Genomic DNA, 19213 nt, shown 5'->3' on the forward strand with positions numbered 1-19213 from the left:
AGCCACGCCTACTGTGTGGACATTTGTGCAATTATATCAGTGCCTAAATAACACTGATTCCAGGCCAGGCCCACGCTGGCCTCATGAAATCTTCACTAAGACCCTTAGACACAGCACCATCTGCATCTACAGATGGTGTAGTTGGGGAAACAGAGGCACAGACAGGTTCAGTGACTTGCCCAAGATCACACAGCTCAAAAATGTCAGACGAGGGCGCTAAATCCGGGCCGGCCTTCCAACTCCACAGCTGGGGCCTCAGCCTCCACACCTGCCTCACGGTGGCAACAGTGATCCTGAGAGAGAGAAACCAGCTCCCGCCCCAAGCCCCGGGCAGAAACAGCCCCCAGCCTCAGCCCCTCCGTGTTGTGCCTCAGCCTTCCTGGAGCACACCCACCCCACTCCTGCTCAGGGCCTCCGTGCGTGCTGTGCCCCTGCTAGAATGCTCTTTCCAAAAAGATTTTGGCACGCCTGGCTGCTTCTTATCATTTAGGTCTCAAATGTCACCTCTCCAGAGAGGTCTGCCAGGCCACCCGGACTGAAGGGCCCTCACAGATCAGCCCCTGGACTCTTTCCCAAATTACCCAGTTTTGTCCAGTCCCCTCTCATCCCCCGCCCCCTGTAGCTCCTAGCACTAAGAGCTTTGTCATTTTCGAATTGTCTGTTTCGCTCACACCTGCTAGGAGACTCTGAACTCAAGGTAGGTACCTCATCTATCCTGTTCACGGTGACAGTTCCAGCCCCAGTCCAGGCCGGCACACACTAGGTGCTCTATTTGTGTTGGGCTGTCTGAGTGTTCCTGCATGCATGTGATCCGGTGTGTCTGTGGCCAAGTGTGTAGGATGCCACACTACCTCTGCCCCTTCCCAAACACAACTTTGCCTAGAGTCCCCTCACCAGAGGGCCCTGCCCCTTCATGCCTCCCTGACTTGCTATGCTCCCCAGTGCTGCCTTCGAGGTCGCTGGAGCCTGCAGAGGACCCCGTGCAGACACAGCTACACCGCCTTCTCAACGCCAGCTTCTATGGCTACCAGGACACCCCCTGGCAGATCTTCCTGCGCAAAGAGGTGCCTGGAGCCATGGGAGGGGCTGAGTAGGGGCCACCTGGGTGGGAGAGCCTGGTTGGGGTGGAGCTGAGCTGGGTACCTGCAGCTGGTAGACAGCTGGGCTGTACCTAGGGGGCGGGGCCGGGGTGAAGCAAAGTGAGGGGCCTTCGAAAGGCCCTCACTGAAGCCGTCCCCACAGGTGTTTTACCCGAAGGACAGCTACAGCCACCCTGTGCAGCTAGATCTCCTGTTCCGGCAGGTGAGGTTCAATCTTCCCTTTCTGCTTCTGTGTACTCAGCAGGTCACATGGACGAGCTGCGTGCAAATTCTGCTCCTGCACTCTTGGAGTTGGGTCATTGGTCATGGTGTGGATGGGAAGCTATTCTACTGCATCCTCTACTCCCATGATTAGGGTCAACAAGCTCACAGTCCCATCTAACCAGGCTCAGTTTGTCCAAGCTAGACAGAGCCCAGAGGGCAAACCCGAGTCCTACTGTCTAGGTTAGGGAATGAAGGCCCGGAATGGGTGACGTGACTTGCAGAGTTAAGGAGGCAGGAGAGCATCCTTGCTGTGGTTTTCATTTACCCAGATGACCCCACAGCTGCACATGTGGGGCCCCCACTTGTCCTAGAACAGTCCAGCCTGGGCTCAGTCCAGATGGGGGTCCCTTGGGCCACCTGCATTACAGCTCATTCCCACAGATCCTGCATGACACGTTCTCCGAGGCCTGCCTGCGCATCTCTGAGGATGAGAGGCTCAAGATGAAGGCCCTGTTTGGTATCACAGTGGGGGACTGGGGGGGGAGGGGAGGGATGAACCTAGCCCCACTCACCTCCCAGATCCCCCCCTCCTTGCTCTGCTGCTGGTCTCTCCCATGGACAAGTGACAAGGTTTTATTTGTTTGTTTGTTTTAAGATTTTATTTATTTTCAGAGAGAGGGGAAGGGAGGGAGAAGGAGAAGGAGAGAAACATCAATGTGTGGTTGCCTCTCACACACCCCCTACTGGGGACCTGGCCTGAAATCCAGGCATGTGCCCTGACTAGGAACTGAACTTGCAACCTTTTGGTTTGTGGGGCGATGCCCAACCCACTGAGCCATACCAGCCAGGGCTAGGTGGCAAGTCTGATGTCATCTTTGCCTGACAGGCTGGGTGGCCTGGGACATCTCGTCTGTCTCTGGACATCAGTTTCCCAGTCTGGACTCTGAGCACACAATGGTCCCATGTGTTCTTGCTGAGTGTCAGCCTCCCTCTCTGCAACATGGGCCAGCAGGTTATAGGGGAAGGATTCTGACCCAACCTGGTGTCCCTTAGCCCAAAACCAGCTGGACACGCAGCGGCCCCTGGTGACAGAGAGCGTGAAGCGGGCTGTGGTCAACACTGCACGTGACAGCTGGGAAGTCTACTTCTCCCGCCTCTTCCCTGCCACGGTGCGAGCCACCTGCCAACCTCCCCATAGCAAGCCCAGTCCAGCCCAGGGGCTTTAAGAACAAGGCTAGAAGACCATTATGTCCCCTTGTCCCCACCCCAGGGTAGCGTGGGCACTGGCGTGCAGCTCCTAGCTGTGTCCCACACAGGCATCAAACTCCTGCAGATGGTCAGGGGCAGCCGGGAGGCCAGCGGGCAGCTGCGGGTCCTGCGCACGTACAGGTGACTGGCAGGAGGGTGAAAGGGGGCTAGCTGGACACCGGGGCAGGGACTGACTTCAGCCTTTTCTCACTGGCCCTTTCCATAGCCAGTTACCAAGTACCTACAGTGTGCCAGGCAGGCTCTGTGTCAGTCCCTTTAATCTGGTCGATTTTAGAGATGGGGAAACGGGCTCAGGGAGAGAAGGGGTTTGTCTTGGGTCACACAACCAGGAAGTAGATGAGCTCAGAGCCCACCCTGCCGGCTTGCCTGCAGACCACCCCCGCCCTCACACAGCTCACTGCAGGGGGACAACTGGGTGGTCAGCAGCCGTGTTCCGTTACAGCCAGAAAGGGAAGGGTGCTCCAGCATGAGACCATGAGGCTGTCCAAGTCCCAAGGCTGCTGCCTGCCAGCAGTGCCTTCGTCCTATACACCACGGGACAGGAGCAGAGGCTGGTTCACTTTGAAAGAGGGAGAGAATTTGGTCAATGAGTGAAAGACAGATTTGGGGTTTTTTTCCCCTCTTTTTCTTTTTAAGAGAGAGAGAGGAAGGGAAAGAGAAACGTCAGTTTCTTGGTCTACTTATTTATGTATTCACTGCTTGATTCTTGTCTGTGCCCTGACTGGAGACTGAACCTGCAGCCTTGAGGTATCAGGATGATGCTCCAACCGGACTGAGCCGCCCAGCCAGGGCCTGAAAGGATTTATATAGGCAAACCCTGGGAGACTGGGTCACAGGGCAGATAAATAAACAAATAGCAGAAGGTGGGGAGGGCCTGGGATGTTGTTGGTACGAAGGGCAGTAGGCAATGAGCTGGAGCCACAGAGTGATCAAGAAGAGGAGGCTGGGGAGTTCCTGGGGCCCCAGGGGTGCTGGTGTGGGGGTCTGAGGGTGGGCTGGGTTTCAGGAGTGGGACAGGGCAGGGCAGAGGAACTGGATGGGTGGAGTCCAGGGCGTCCCTCTGGTCACATGCTCCTGCCCTCATGCCACCATCTCACCCTCCAGCTTTGCAGACATCCTGTTTGTGACCATCCCCTCCCAGAACATGCTAGAGTTCAACTTAGCCAGTGAGAAGGTCATCCTCTTCTCAGCCCGAGCTCACCAGGTCAAGACCCTGGTGGACGACTTCATCCTGGAGCTGAAGAAGGTCAGGGTCTCCTACAGATGTTCCCCCCGCAGCAGCCAAGGGCTCTCCTGCCCCGGGTATATCTCAGTCACACCCATCTGGGGAGTGAGGGTGTGCATGTGTGCATGTGTCAGCAGTTGTGTCCGTAGACTTTTATAGACCTCCAGACCTGTGCTCAGGACACACCTTCTACCTGGGATGCCCTTTTGCCTTTGCCGGCTCCTTCCAAGCCCTTTGCTAGCGCTCTCAGAGCCTCCTCTGAGCTCCGCTGCAACTGTGCTCCTCACCCTCCTGCAGTGACCAGGCTGCCCCCACTGCTCACTGCAGTGGCTGTCCACCCTCCACTCTCCCTCCAGACAGGGCAGCCCCCTGGGCCAAGAACAGGTCATCTCTGCCTCAGCCCCAGCACCTGGCCTTAGTGGGGAAGCTTTGGGGGGCGGGGTCAGGCACATACAAGGGCTCTGACATGCATCAGACTCAGACCTCTAACCCTCTGCAAGGTCGTCCCTTCTACCTGGATTGCCCCGCCCTCCTTCACATAGAAAATGTTCTCTGATGGATTGGGGAGGAATGCCCATGGGGGCGGGGGAGTGCCCCTCCCTCTGCGGGGAGCAGGGCGGCACTGTAGTGCCTGGCCCTGCCCCGGCTGACCCAGGACTCGGACTATGTGGTTGCCGTGAGGAACTTCCTACCCGAGGACTCATCGCTGCTGGCCTTCTACAAGGGTGATATCATCCACCTGCAGCCCATGGAACCACCTCGAAGGGGTCGGTGTCTCGGGATGGGGTGGGTATGAGAGGAGGAGGCTGAGCAAGCGGCCTGCCTGGCAGTTGCTGACATGAGCCTGGGCCACAGGCTACAGTGCCGGCTGTGTTGTCCGCAAGAAGGTCGTGTACCTGGAGGAGCTGCAGCGTAGAGGCCCTGACTTCGGTAGGTGTCCCAGCCTCCTGTGCTCCAAAACCTGGAACCCCTCAATAGCACTTACTTTGCCTCATGCACTCACGCTGCAAAAGCAGGATGGGCGTTTCTCAGGCCCCAGAGGGGTCTGGCCTGGCCAGGTCTCCTAAGGTGACTCCTAGTGGCCAGCCAGCCAGCTATCTGCCTGCATATCTGGCTGAAGGATCTCTGTGGACATTAGTGTTTCCATGTTCATGCCAAGTGCTGCTGCACTTCCCACTGAGGGCATGCCTTCCCTTCCCGGAGCCTCCAGCCTCCTCGTCTATAAAGGGCCTCCCCATGGCGCTTTAGGGAATGGCCAGACTACTTGAGGATCCCTAAGTCCCAAGAAGAGACCCTCCTGTTTGCCTCAGACTCCTTCCCCTCTCCCTAGGCTGGAGGTTTGGGACCATCCACGGGCATGTGGGACACTTCCCTTCTGAGCTGGTGCAGCCTGTGGCTGCCCCAGACTTCCTGCAGCTGCCCGCGGAGCCCAGCCGAGGTCTTGCTGCTGCCGTGGCTGCCGCCGTGGCCTCCACGGCTGCTGCCTGGGAGGTGGGCCGCAGGAGAGAGGTGAGACCCATGGGGCCAGGCCACCTAGGTGGAGACAGCAAGGGGTCATCCTTACTGGAGGTGGATGGGAACAAGGTCTGCCTAAGGTGCTGGCCAGTCCTGGGATGGGGTGCATCTGATAGGGATGGTCAGGCATGTGGCCTGTGAGATGTGATCAGAGATGGTTGGGGGTGTGGCCAAAAGGGCTAGAGAAGAGTGGAGTCAGCAGAAAGGCTGTGACCAGACCCATGTGGCAGGATGGGGCCAGGTTAGTGGGACAAAGGTGGAGTGAGGTAAAGCTAAGTTGTAAGGGGCAAGGTCAGCCCAATCAGGTAGCTGGGGCTGCCAACCCTGGGCAAAGTTGGGTTGAGTGGTGGGGTGTGGCCAAGTGGGTCAGGGACTGGGGTCAGCTGGGCATGGTGGGCATGGCCTGGTGGAGAGGGCAAGGCAGGGGGAGGAGCAGCCTGAGATGTCTGAGCACCTTCAGCTGGGGCTGTGTTGAGGCGGCTTTGACTGGGGTGCAGAAGGTGGCCAGGTAGAGGATAGGCCCTCCTAGCCCCTGCCCTCCTGCAGGGTTCCCCCACCAGGTCTGGCTCAGTTGACCGTGGGGAGGATGGCCTGGCTCTCCCACCACACACAATGCTGGAGTTTGCCCAGAAGTATTTCCGAGACCCTCGGAGGAGGCCCCAGTGAGTGGTGACCCCACCCCCCTCATCCCCACCCTGAGGAGATCCTGTGGGCTTCTTGCAGCTGTCCCAGTGGGGAGGCCCCACTTCTGGTGAGGGGAAGAGAAGCCACCCAGGTGTGAGGTCTACCTGCAGCCTGGGATTCTGGGAGCATTCCTATCTGGTCAGCTGACATTGGGTCAGGAATATTCCCAGGTGGGAAAGGGAAAAGCATGTGGCCACAGGCTTGGAGGAGGCCAGTGTTCTGCACATCTACTTCCTGTTGCAGGGATGGCCTCAGGCTGAAATCCAAGGAGGGCTGGGAGTCCAGAACCTTGGAGGACATGCTTTGCTTCACCAAGGTGCCCGGCCCCAGGCCTCACTTTCCTCATCTGTAAAATGGTGGTGCAGGCCCCTGGGGCAAACAGCCTTGTCCCCAGAGCGGCCCCGCCCTCAGCACCCTGAGTGCCTGAGAGTGGCATATGTCCCCATTGTCACCTGGCTCCCTTTTCCTGAATTGGACCCTCCTGTCATGAGACAGGGCCTGGTGTGCAGCCCTCCTCCGTTCAGATGTGCCCCTCCCCCATCATGACACAGCTCCTCCCCTTGCAGACCCCTCTCCAGGAATCTCTCATCGAGTTCAGCGACAGCAGCCTCAACAAGATGGCCACGGACATGTTCCTAGGTGTGCGGGTGGGGCTGCGGCAGGGGCCCCAGGCAGGCGGGATCCACACTGTCTGACCCCCACTCATCAGCACTCCTCTGTGCCTCTCGTGCTCCTCCTCCCCCAACTCAGACACGGGGCTCCTTTAAGAGAATAGAAGCCCCCAGCTGCCCCTGGCCGCACAGCCACTCAGAGACGGGCCTAACCCTGGGGTCCCCTGAGGTGGGTGGGCGGCTGGGGGTCTGGTGGCCTGAGCGAGGTACTATTTTCTGCAGCTGTCATGCGGTTCATGGGGGACGCCCCACTGAAGGGCCAGAGTGAACTGGATGTGCTTTGCACCCTCCTGCAGGTCAGTCCAGCCCACTTTGCCAGAGGCTCTCTTTCCTGTTCTGTGGCCCAGTTTCCCCATGTGTCAGACAGAGTTGCAGGACCATGGGGTGGGCAGCTTCCTGAGTGGCCCAAAGCGGGGTGCATCCCACGGGTGGGGAGGGGCCTGGAGAAGGGATACCAGGCACATCTCCGAGTGCCCACAGTGTTCTTACGTGCCTGACATGTGGCACGTGAACTGGCCTGTCCTCCTACAGCTGTGCAGGGACCACGAGGTCATGCAGGATGAATGTTACTGCCAAGTGGTGAAGCAGATCACAAACAACACCAGCACCAAGCAGTGAGTGAGCTGGGCCTTTACCTCCGTCTTCTCCTCCTCCACTGTGTCCATGTCCAGGAGGGGCAGTTCAGCCACAACTTCCCAGGCCCGTCCCTTCCCAGACCTCCTCCCCAGTCCTCTTCTTCACTTGGTAGGCGAAGCACATGTGTTAGGAGTGGCTTGTCTTGGGCTGGTCCGAGACAAGCCACTCCTGCTCTTGGAGCTTCAGTTTTCTCTCTCTGCCAAATGGCAGTGATCGTGTGCACAGTCAGGTTCTTGCATTCGCGCGTGATCAATTAGAGTTGGTTTAAGCAGAAGAGGGTCCAGTAACTGGAAAGTCCAATATATGACTTTAGGCAAAGCTAGAGCCAGGTGTTGTGAGGAAGCAGGCTTCCTCTCTATCCTGGCCCTGTTTTCTTCTGTGTGGGTATCACTCCCGAGCAACATCTCCTGTAGATTGGGAAGACTCCCAGCTCAGCAATCCTGGGAAAGCAAGGTTGACCCAGTATTTGCAGCAAAAATTCCCAAATCCTCTCTTGTTGGCCTGACTTGGTCACACATGTGTCCGTCCCTAAACCAACCACAATGGTTGTGATTGGATGGACCTAGGTCACATTCCTGTCCCCAAACCAATCACCATAGCCAGACGGAAGCTAAACTCTAATTTGGCCAGACCTGCCCTGGCCAGTGTGGCTCAGCTGGTTGGGTGTTGTGCCACCAAGCAAAATATCACCAATTTGATTCCCAGTCAGGGCACATGCAAGGTTGTAGGCTCGGTCAGGGGCATGTGAGAGGCAACTGATCGATGTTTCTCTCCCTCTCTTCTTCTCCTCTCTCTAAAAATAAACAAACTACTGTATTTTGTCATATATATAATGTACACCTTTTTTGCCCAAATTTTTGAGGGAAAAAAGTAAGGATGCACATTATACATAGGTAGTACTGATTCTGTATCTATATAAATGTTTTTAATTTTAATTTTTGTAATTTTTTTAGATTTTATTTATTTTATTTTTTTAGAGAGAAGGGAAGGGAGGGAGAAAGAGTGAAAGAAACACCAATGTGTTGAATGGTTGCCTCTCACACGTCCCCAACTGGGGACCTGGCCCACAACCCAGGCATGTGCCCTGACTGGGAATCGAACTGGCAACCTTTGGTTCGCAGGCCAGCACTCAATCCACTCAGCCACACCAGCCAGGACTAATTCTTTTATTTATGTTCATATGTTAAAAGTATAACTCTAGAAAGCAATACGATATCCGTCTGCAAAATGATACCCTAGAATATAATCATTGGTTTTATATCTAAATATAAATAAATAATTAAAAAATTAAAAGATTTTTTCCTGGAAGTTTGGGCCAAAAATATGGGCGTGCATTATATACACCAAAATGCAGCAATTAATAATCATGTGGCCAGAACTGGCTCTCACGCCCGTCTCCACGCCACATGGACTTAGGGAGAGTGGGGGTTTTCTCTAAGGGAGCTGAGTGCTGTCCCCAGACAGGAGAGGCCCCACGGGTGAAACCTTCCTGCCAGGGCTGCGGTGAGGCGAACTGGGCTCATACGGGAGCAGCACATAGCAAGTGCCCAAAGTGTGTGACACTCTTGTTACCACTGGTCCCACCGTCCTGTCCCCATCCCTGCTTCCTCCTCCACTTGCTCTCTACCCACCTGGGAATTGTAGAGTCACTCAGCTGTGCCCCTGTCCCCCACCCTGACCCCAGGCCTTACCTGCCATTCCCTCTACGCAGCCCTGACAGGTTCCCTCTTGCCCTACTTCAAGGACCCTTTCCAGAGGACTGTCCAGAGAGATTCGACCAGGGAAGGTGTTTCTTTGTGCATGTCAGGGGCCACACCTCCTTCCTTCCCTGCCTCCCACCTTGGCTTCCCAAGCAGAACATACCTTCTGCATGGCTTCGGGACCACCAGCTTTGCTTTCACCAGGCAGCGAAGAACATCCTTATAACACGGGAGCTGCCTGAAAACCAGAGACCTCCATCCCCATCCCAGGAGACTCCTGACATGGCACTCTAGGGCTGTGGCCACCCGTGATGTGGTCCTATGTGTGTGTTCCCACAGGGACAGCTGCCAGCGAGGCTGGAGGCTGCTGTACATTGTGGCTGCCTACCATGGCTGCTCTGAGGTCCTCCAGCCACACCTCCTTCACTTCCTCCAAGATGTGAGCCAGACCCCAGGCCTGCCGTTCCAGGGTAAGGGGCCAACAGCAAGTGGGGACCCACCTACCCGGGCAGACAGCAGGAGGGTGCTTGGGCATTGCTCACTAAACATCTGCGGAGGGCCCACAGGGACTGACGTGATGGGCTGTCTGATCAGTGGGGGAGGGTGGCATGTCCCCAGAGGAGCTGTTGCTCTGGGCAGGGATTTCTTGGTGGGCTGAGTGGCACTCGGGAGCAAAGGCTGGGAGGTGGGCAAGCATGGCGTGAGGAAGGAGAGGAGAAGGCCAGGCCTGGAGTACCAGGGCGAGGCCCTGCTTCTCTGGTCTTTGAAGCCCACGAGGGCCCTAAGTGGGCCTAAGCAGGGATGGCCCGAAGCTAGTGGCAGGGTCTCAGAACTTGGTCTACCTCAGGAAAGCCAGGGCCCCTGCGGTCACCACAGCAGCCACAAAAGAGATGAGGGGCCTCTTTCTCTCTCTGCCTCTGAACCCTCCTCTTTGATTTGATTGACAAACACTCCCGGGTTCAGTCGTGAATGGGCCCAGCCCTAAGGAAGTGCCCTAAGAGCCACGAGGGCCACTGAGCAGGCCCTAGGAGTCTAGGTTTGGCCCTCCCCAGAGCAGGGCAAGAGCCCTGCCCACTCAGGGAACTGGAGGGCAGATGAAGGGGCCTGTGTACTGGGGCCCTGGGGGTGGGAGGGTGGTGTTCCAGCTGGCAGGGACAGAGACACATCACAGTCATGCAGTCTACTGGGGGCCAGCCCCCCAGTCAATAGCTCAAGGGGACAACTATTTGCAGGACTCACAGGTAGCCAAGGGAACTGTGGCCTAAACAGAAGGCCTGAACCGTATAGGATATGGGTTCAAATCCAGCACTTAGACTGCAGCCTTTGACCTTGGGCACATCTCTGCCCCTCTTGGAACTGTTTCCTCAACTATCAAATTGGACAGTAAAAGTTCATCCCACTGGTTGTGTAGAGAACCCCATGGGCTGGTGGCTGGTGGCCAGAGGGGCCCCTTTCCCTCACTTTCTACCCTGGCCAAGGCCTTGACTCTGTCTTTGTAGGAATCGCCAAGGCCTGTGAGCGGAACCTGCAGAAAACCTTGCGCTTCGGCGGCCGCCTGGAACTCCCCAGCAGCATGGAGCTTCGGGCCCTGCTGGTGAGTGTGCAATGGGATGGGGGTTGGGGTGAGCGTGAGACCCTGTCGTGTGTTCAAGTGTGTGCAGAGGGGCCTGTCCCATGCAGGTGCACAGGTGCTCCTGCCTGTGGCTGCCCCAAGCCTCTTGGCTTAGGGACTCCCATGGCAGAGGACCCAGATCCCTTGACCCAGATCCCTTGACCCAGCCTGTCCTGTCTCCTCACAGGCAGGCCGCAGCTCCAAGAGGCAACTCTTTTTCCTCCCTGGAGGCCTCGAACGCCATCTGAAAATCAAAACATGCACCGTAAGTAGGGGAACGGCTCCAGGAGGTGGCGGCTGGAGGGGCAGGGACACCCCAGTCTCCAGAGTGGGCCTCCAAGGGTACTGAGCCCCTCCCAGGCTCTCACACAGCCCTACAAGGCAGGACTTCTTTCTCAGGGGAGCAGACTGAGCCTTGGGGAGGTGGAGCTTCCAGCTCAGGGTCAGAGTGCAAATAAGGGACAAACCTGCTCCTTTCAGACTCCAAAAGCTGTCCTCCCTCCCTGCATGAGGTGAATTCTCAGAGACCTTAGAGGGTCCTTGCCCATGTACAGAGGCCCTGGGGAACTCTGCCCATGGTCCCCTGTCTGGGGAGGCTGGGGGACAGAGGTCAGCTCAGCTGGCACAGCCTCCCCGTCCCCCCACTCCAGGTGGCCCTGGATGTGGTGAAGGAGATTTGTACTGAGATGGCTCTGACACGCCCTGAGGCCTTTGATGAGTATGTCATCTTTCTTATCACCAACCGAGGTGAGTGGCCAGGAGGACTGAGCATGCTGCACTCATGCCCACCACATGGCCTGTGGGGTCTGGGCTAGGTGTCACTTACTGCCAGAAGCCCCCTGCCTCCCCCCCCCCCCCACGAGGATAGACCGCTTCTGGGCACTGAGCCCCCTAGCCCTCTGTCTGTCCCTCTCTGCTCTGTGTGTAAGTGTGCCTTGTCTCCCACACAGGGAGTTTGTGGAGGACAGGGCACTCTCTGACTCCTCCTTCTGCCCCTTGGGGTCTGCTGAGTGGGCCCTGCCTTCAAGGGGCTCCCATCCTAGGGTGCTTTCCCTTCACAGCCCTGACTCCTGGAACCCACAGACGCAAACATTTTTCCTTCCACTTGCGCCTTAATGTTGGCCAGAGAGCTGCTCCCTTGGTTTCACTGGGTCCTCTCACGTGGCCCAAAGCCCCTTCCATCTGCCGTTCATGGACTCTAGACCATGGTCTGGTTGGCTCCATCCACCCCCAACCAGTTCCCCCACTGCCGCCTCGTCCCTGAGCCACGTGTCTGTCCTCAGCCCCACTTGCCCCAAGTCCAGCCAAGACATGACAGGAGGAGAAGGCTGTGACAAAACAATCCTAATAACTGCCATTTACGGAGCAGACACTACATCCCAAGCACAGTTCAAAGTGTTTAATTCTATCATCTCCTTTAATCCTCACAACAACCCTACGCAATAGAGACTATTGTCATCCCCATTGATAGATGGGGAAACGGAGACCTATGGAGGGCATAGCGCTTTCCTAGTGCTGCTGTAACAAACCACCACATACCTGGGGGCTTAAAACAACACTCACTTATCATCATTCAGTTCTGGAGGCCAGAAGTCCTGAAATCCGTGTCATTGGGGTTGGTCCCTTTGGGCGGCTCCAGGGGAGAAACTGGCCTCTTGCCTTTTCCAGCTTGTAGAGGCCGCCCCCATTCCCCGGCCATGGCTCTTCCTCCATCTTCATCATCTGTCTCTCTCCCCTCACTCTCTCTCTTTTTTACAAGGTCCCCTGAGATTCCATTGGGCCTAGGATAACCCAAGACCCTTAACTTAGTCACTTTAGCAAGTCCCTTTTGCCATGAGGGTGACGTGTTGACAGGTTCTGGGGGTGAGCACATGGATGTCTTCATGGAAGGGCCATTCATCAGCCTGCCGTGAAGGTTAAGGGACTTACCTGAGATCACAAAGTTGGGATAGAAACCCAGGCAATCTGGCTCAAGACTCCCCCGCCCTGCTTTGGTGAAATTTTACTGAAGGTGCAGGATCAGGAGCAGAAATGTCAGTGCAGAAAATGAAAACTTCAGCCTCCCCTGCAGGTTCAGACCCACTCAGTGCTAGACCCCAGTCCTCCCCGCCCCTGCCCACTCGGGAGTCCAGCAGGGGTCTCTCCTGAAGGACTTCTGCCAAAAAGCACCCACTGGGCCTCACATCTGAGGCCTGCTGCACGTCTCCTTGTCCCTAACCACTGCTGAAAACAAACTGTGCTTTCTCTGAGCGTAACCCAAAACACTTGCCTACATCTTGGGGGCTGGAGCTTGGAATGGGAGGTATTCACATCTGCGGTCATCAACAGTGCCCAAAACCAGGGCACCCTGTTCCATAACATGCTCTCCTGGCCTGAGGACACCATGTCCCGAAGCAGGGAGAGGGCTTATCTGTGGTGATGCTTAGGCAGGTTGGGGTGTGTACACACACTCTGCACAGGCACACGAGGCCACACGCATGCCACTACCCAGCTGCCTCTGGCTCTCCACAGGCCAGCATGTGTGCCCACTCAGCCGCTGCACTTACATCCTGGATGTGGCCTCAGAGATGGAGCAGCAGGACGGCAGCTACATGCTCTGGTTCCGGCGTGTGCTCTGGGATCGGCCACTCAAGTTTGAGAACGAGCTATTCGTGACCATGCACTATAACCAGGTCAGCAGGCGTGGGCCGCTCTGACACTCGGCCCCTTCCAGCCTCCCCCCAGGACTGTGAGGTGAAGCTGGACAGCCTGGCATTTGAGGCCTTCATGTTGCAGGTGGTCCCTGCCGACATTTCTAGCGCTGGTACCCCTGCTCCCCTGCACGGTCTCCTTTAGGGGCAACCAAATGATGTGACCCCCACCACTTATTTCTCAGACCTGTGCAGGTGCTGTCGCTCTGCCTGGCCTGCCTGGCCTACATCTCGGCCTGTCTAAGCCCTCCCCAGCAAGGCTGCCTCAACTGCACCTCTCCCAGGTGGCTCTCTGACTTCCCCTTTCTCCTGACTTTCTCCTCCTCAGAGCACATGGCCTGGCCCTCTCTCAAAGGCCTGGACAGGCCTTGGCTGACACTGTTATTTTTGTCTTTGCATTATTCCCCTTTTACACCTGGGCCTCTAAGTCAGGATCCTGGGGTTCACAGAGTCTGTTTCTTCCCTCCTATGCTAACATTTGTGGAAGTGCTTGGACAGACAGTGAATTTTTTTTGTGGAACTGTTGTTGCCAAGCTTCTCCGGTTCCAAGCCAATATGGTCACTTGGCTTTTGTGGCCACGTGGTGTCGCTGTTGCCAACTATCCCACAAGCAGTCCACTGCAGTGCTTATGTAGGTGTGGCCTATTAGGCCAGCAGCATCCCTTGGAAACTTGTTAAAATGCTAATCCTCAAGCCTTGCCCCAGATCTAGTGAACGAAGGTCTGGGGGTGCAGCCCATGACTCTGTTTTAGTGACTCAAGCAGGTTCAGTTTTCAGTAACACCAGCCCAGCAGACACCCACACACTGTGGTGTAGGTGCCCACGTCCCCCAGCCGCTGCGGTGACTCCCCCAGCCCCTGTGACCAATGCCCCAGTTCATGCCTGCCTGCAGTCCCTCATGGAGTGCACCCCCGCAGGTGCTGCCCGACTACCTGAAGGGCCTCTTCAGCAGCGCACCGGCCTGCCGGCCCAGCGAACAACAGCTGCAGCAAGCGTCCAAGCTGGCTTCACTGCAGCACCGGGCCAAGGACCACGCCTACCTGCCCAGTGTGTGAGCACCTGCCCACTTGTCAGCCCCCACCCCCGAGTTCCTCAGAGCTGGCCTACCAGGCCCAGGGTGCCCTGCCCCCGCTAGCCCTAGCAGGCTGTCTGGGGAGGGGCTGACCTGGCCCTGGGGCTGACATCTTTCAGCTCACCCTGTGAGCTAGGACCCCTCCTCCTCCCACAACAGGCTGCTCCCAGCTGGTATTAGCGGCTCAGAGCAAATGTAATGTAAAAAGGCTTTCAGGACACAGCCATGCAGAAATAATTGGCCACAGAAACATTCACCACGGTGTTGTGTCCAACAATAAATAGGATGTTCCTCAAGCACTGTGAGTCCTGAGTGCTAGACAGCCTGTCACCTGATGTCCTCAAAGAGGTGACAAATCAGTCCTTCTTAGACTTGGTCTCAGGACCTTTTACTCTCTAACAATAGGACCCCTTAGAGCTTTTGTTTATGTGGGTTGTATCTATTGATATATTTACCATGTTCAAAATTAAAAGTGAGAAACAATTTAAAATATTGATTAATTAATTTAAAACTAAGGATAATATATTACATGTTAATATATATAACATAATTATAATAATATATAAGGAATAAGTATAATACAAATAATATAAACTAACATTACATGTTAATATAAAAAACTTACGAACAAAAACTGTATTTTCAAAAAAAATTTAGTGAGAAGACTGGAACTGTTTTACATTATGTAAATGTCTTTATCATCTGGCTCACCAGCAGACAGCTGTGTTCTCACACCTGCTTCTGCAGTCTGCAGTCAGCTGGCTGTGGTCTTAAGTCATGCAGCCCCAGGCCAGCTCCACTGTGCACTTGTGAGAGAGCAAGAGGGGGGAAGCAAATAACATCTTAGTGTCCTTATGAAAGTGTCTTTGACCTCCCAGGCCCTCGGCCACACCTGGAAAGCCCCTGGTGTGAATAATAGTAAGATAATGTAGGTGCAGCGTGCGTCTTAGTGCTCATGATGCAGTAAGGGCTCAGTTTGTGAGACTCTTTTATGTTATAGTTTTCAGTGAAAAGCACAGGAAGCACATAAAAGTATAATCTCAGTCCTGGGTAAAAATAATCGTTGAGTTCTTACTTTTTGCAAGGCACCCTCTGTATGCATTTTCTCAGCTAATCTTCCCAATTGCACTTTATTTTCCCCTTATACAGATAAGGCAACTGAGGCCCAGAAAGGTCACATGGCTTACCGAAGCTTACCCAGCTAATAGGTGCGGGGAGGACCAGGATGCAAACGTGGGGAGGCTGGGTCCAGATGCCAGGCTCTTACCCCAGCAGTGCAAAGAAGGAAAGATGTGCCGGGGTGGGGGAGGTATCTCTTGGGGGAGGGGGTGCCCCTGATTTTCTGACAGCCCTTTCCCACTACGTAGCCCAGGGTAACTGGGACTGGCTGGGACTGCTGTTGGTATTTTCCGGATGTCCCAATGCAAAGGAGCTGCCCTGAGGGAGCCAGCATGTCAGAAGGGACTGGAGTGGGGATGGGGGGCTGATGGCCCTGCAAGGAGGGGCTCCAGCATTCTTCTACCCCATACTCTGACCAGTGCTGGCGGTGGCTTTGCCCACCCTGGTGTTTCCACTCCTGCCACTCCACCCTGTGCTTCTCACCCCTCCAGCCTGGGCTTCTCCTTGTGAGTAGGCACTAAAAAGGAAGAACCTACCTTGGATTCAAGTCTCAACCCCCTGACTCAGACTTACTTGGTTACTGTGACCTTGGACTAGTCAGTGAACTTCTCAGAGCCTCAGTTCCCTCATCTTCAAGCAGGAAGCCTAGTGGTTCTGGCCAGCAGTTATTGAGCACCTGCTGTGTGCCAGGGTACCGTGTGAGCACTTTATACCCATCCTCAACCCACCTGCACTCCCCAGCGGTTAGCCTTCCAGGGAGGTGCAAGGATCAAATCTGTTTTGCACACTGCCTGAAGTAAGGACTGAATGAGACTGTGTGTGCAGAGCACGTGTGGTGGCAGGTGCTCAGGACCGCTTTGCCTTCCACATCCAGACGGGAGGTCCAGGAGTACATCCCAGCCCAGCTCTACCACGCCATGGCTGGCTCAGCCTGGCTTAGCTTGGTCAGCCAGCACCGGCAGCAGACGCAAGCGCTCAGCCCCCACCAGGCCCGTGCCCAGTTTCTGGGTAAGAGTCCAGGGCTGGGAGAGGTGCCCCTGGGGGGCTCTTTGCTGAGGAGGGGGCCTTGGAGGGTGGAGATGGAGGCACCATTTTCAGTGTTAGTTAAGCTGGACTATCTGAAAAGAACACCTTTCTCACCAAGTCACTGCCCAGACTCTGGGCGGGGCCTTGGCAGAGAGGGCTGGCAGCCAGGGAGAAGAACTGCAAGTATGGGAGAGGGAAGTGGAAGGTGCGGAGGCCGAGGTGAGAGGCTTGAGGGACAGAGGACTGCAGCTAGTCGCAGCAGGGAAGATGAGGGCTGCAGGAGGACATGCGGTTGAGGGCCCTGGCTGTCACTGATGAGCCTCTCACTCTGAGTGTGCCTCTCCCACCCCAGGACTCCTCAGTGCCTCACCCATGTTTGGCTCCTCCTTCTTCTTCGTCCAGAGCTGCAGCAACCTTGCTGTGCCAGCCCCCAGCATCCTTGCCGTCAACCAGAACGGCCTCAACTTCCTCAGCATCGAGACCCACGTGAGTGGCCTCAGCCTGCTTGGCGCTCACCCCCTGTTCTCTGAGCCCCAACCCTCAGAGGGGCTGAGATCTCCAGTGGTGATCCCAGTGGGTGGAAGCCCATCCACTTACACCTGATGACCTTGGGCATGTCTTGATGCTACTCTGAGCCTCATTTCCTCTTCTGGAATTTGGGGATTATAGAACCCACCTGATGAGGCTGTTGTGAAGGTAAAACACATGCTAAACACTCAACTAGTGTCTTAATCACCTGGGGCAGCCATAACAAAGTGCCGCAGACTGGGGCCTTCAGCAACAGAGATCAGTTGTAATTGTCTCACAGTTCTGGAGGCTGGAAGTACAAGATCCAGTGCCGGCAGGGCTGGTTTCCTCTGATGCTCCTCTCCTTGGCTTGTACGAGCCATCTTCTCCGTGTGCTCCCAGGACCTGCTCTCTCTCTCTGTGCACATTCCTGGTGTCTTTGTTTTGTTCACATTTCCTCTTCTCATAAGGACACAAGTCAGATTGCATTAGGGCCCACTCAAATGGCCTCATCTTAACAGAATCTCCTCTTTAGAGGCCCTGTCTCCAAACACAGTCACATTCTTGAGGTGTGGGGGTTTAGGGCTTCAACATATGGGTATGGGGCAACACAAGTCCATAACAAATATGACCTGTTGCCCACCTTTAAGTTCTTCCAGAAGTGGGCCTGGACATGAGGACAGGGCAAATACTCTACTCAGAGGGGATTCTGGAAAGCCCTGGGGTGAGGAAGGGAAATCAGGAGGGAATCTCGCACACCCTGGGCAGGGCATGCTAGCAAGCAAGTTGCCGCTGTGGCACTAGTCCAGCTGCTGCCTGGGGAGACGGCATGGAACACACTCCACAGAGGACGCACTCTGGCCTGGCGTCTAGCCGCTATGTCCCCATTTGTCTCTAATCCAGGGATTAACTCTCAAAGCTCTGGCTTTCCCTGCATGTGCTCTGAGTTTGCTCCTGGAGCTAAAACGCAAGCCCCAAAGGGGCGCAGGTGTTAAGAAGCAGCTTTGGTGTAAAGGTCAGGGCACTACCAACACCTACAGCGCCCCTGCATCGCCAGCATTTAGAGGAGTGCCTGGCATGTGATAGATGTGTGCACAAGTGTGAGCCGAATCAGTTTTACAGGTGAGATCCAGAGAGGTAAAATGATGACTTGCTCCAGGTCACTGGGGAGCTGGTACTCGCACGGGGCTGTCCTGCCTCCTATTGATCTGGTCTGCAGGGGAGGGATCAGGGTGGGTGAGACTGTCCTGCACATAAGTGTGTCTGCCCCTCCCCCCAGGAGCTGATGGTGAAGTTCCCCCTGAAGGAGATCCAGTCCACATGGACCCAACGGCCCACAGCGAGCTCCAGCTACCCCTATGTGGAGATCGTGCTGGGGGATGTGGCCGCCCAGTGCACCATGCAGCTGCAGTTGGAGCAGGTGGGCCCTGCCTCAGCACCCAGGCCTTGTCACCCAGCCCCTTGCTCCCTTATTTCACTCACTAGGCTCTTTTTTGGGTCTGGCTCCAAGATAGGTCAGCTCCTGGCTGGGCCACAGGAAACACCCTGCCCAGTGCAGGGGACAGGATGAATCCAGCACTGCACAGACTGCAGGGTATTAGGGTGGTCTTCCAGCAAAGTCTGTTTGGTGGGATCATGGGAAAGGGCCCAGGTTGTTTGCAGAGCAGAATAGTGAGTAGTTTGCTAGGGAACTTGGAGACACGGCTAGGGCAGGAGACATCATGAAGGTCCTTCAATGCCAAGCTAAGAACTTGCGGCTTTCTATCTCCTGAGGGCACTAGAAGGTGGGTGAATGGGCAGCAACACAGAGTTTGAGGACACTCACCTGGGCTAAGGCTTCGAGATAGATTATGGGGCCTGGGATTGAGGGGAGGGATAGTGGGGCCCCCATGTGACATACAGGGAAATAGGCCCCCTGCCCTGTCCCTTCTCATGGTTGCAGCAACTGTGGATGCTCCTTAAAAGGCATGACTGATGGCTGGGCTCCTGTCTAAGTGTTATGGCTCCCTGTAGGGGTGAGGGAACAGGACCAGACTTCTCACCCCACTGAAAGAGGACTCAGGCTTGCAGATGGAGCAGAATTGGGGTGGGTTGCCCAGGACAACCCCCTCCTGCCAGGGCCCGCCTGGAAGGAGCTGATTTCCCACAGCAAGGGAGAGGGGCTCCCACTGCCACGGCCCTGA

At 55.8% G+C, this 19213-nt stretch overlaps 1 protein-coding gene across 1 annotated transcript in view; it reads left to right on the top strand.

Annotated features, from left to right (window-relative positions):
* The window catches only part of MYO15A (myosin XVA), a 52068-nt gene that overhangs the window by 29652 nt on the left and 3203 nt on the right, over positions 1-19213 (top strand). The window contains exons 42-64 of the mRNA XM_053911090.1: positions 943-1064; positions 1243-1302; positions 1746-1821; positions 2358-2473; positions 2575-2693; positions 3678-3819; positions 4454-4565; positions 4654-4728; positions 5129-5307; positions 5860-5975; positions 6241-6313; positions 6564-6636; positions 6891-6964; positions 7200-7282; positions 9344-9474; positions 10504-10598; positions 10804-10881; positions 11267-11363; positions 13128-13288; positions 14224-14357; positions 16372-16505; positions 16876-17009; positions 18310-18450. Of these exons, the coding sequence (XP_053767065.1) occupies positions 943-1064; positions 1243-1302; positions 1746-1821; positions 2358-2473; positions 2575-2693; positions 3678-3819; positions 4454-4565; positions 4654-4728; positions 5129-5307; positions 5860-5975; positions 6241-6313; positions 6564-6636; positions 6891-6964; positions 7200-7282; positions 9344-9474; positions 10504-10598; positions 10804-10881; positions 11267-11363; positions 13128-13288; positions 14224-14357; positions 16372-16505; positions 16876-17009; positions 18310-18450 (2525 nt within the window). The remainder of the gene's footprint in view (positions 1-942; positions 1065-1242; positions 1303-1745; positions 1822-2357; positions 2474-2574; positions 2694-3677; positions 3820-4453; positions 4566-4653; positions 4729-5128; positions 5308-5859; positions 5976-6240; positions 6314-6563; positions 6637-6890; positions 6965-7199; positions 7283-9343; positions 9475-10503; positions 10599-10803; positions 10882-11266; positions 11364-13127; positions 13289-14223; positions 14358-16371; positions 16506-16875; positions 17010-18309; positions 18451-19213) is intronic.

The sequence above is a fragment of the Desmodus rotundus genome, chromosome 9 (genome assembly GCF_022682495.2).
Source record: "Desmodus rotundus isolate HL8 chromosome 9, HLdesRot8A.1, whole genome shotgun sequence".
NCBI classification, from domain to species: Eukaryota; Metazoa; Chordata; class Mammalia; order Chiroptera; family Phyllostomidae; genus Desmodus; species Desmodus rotundus.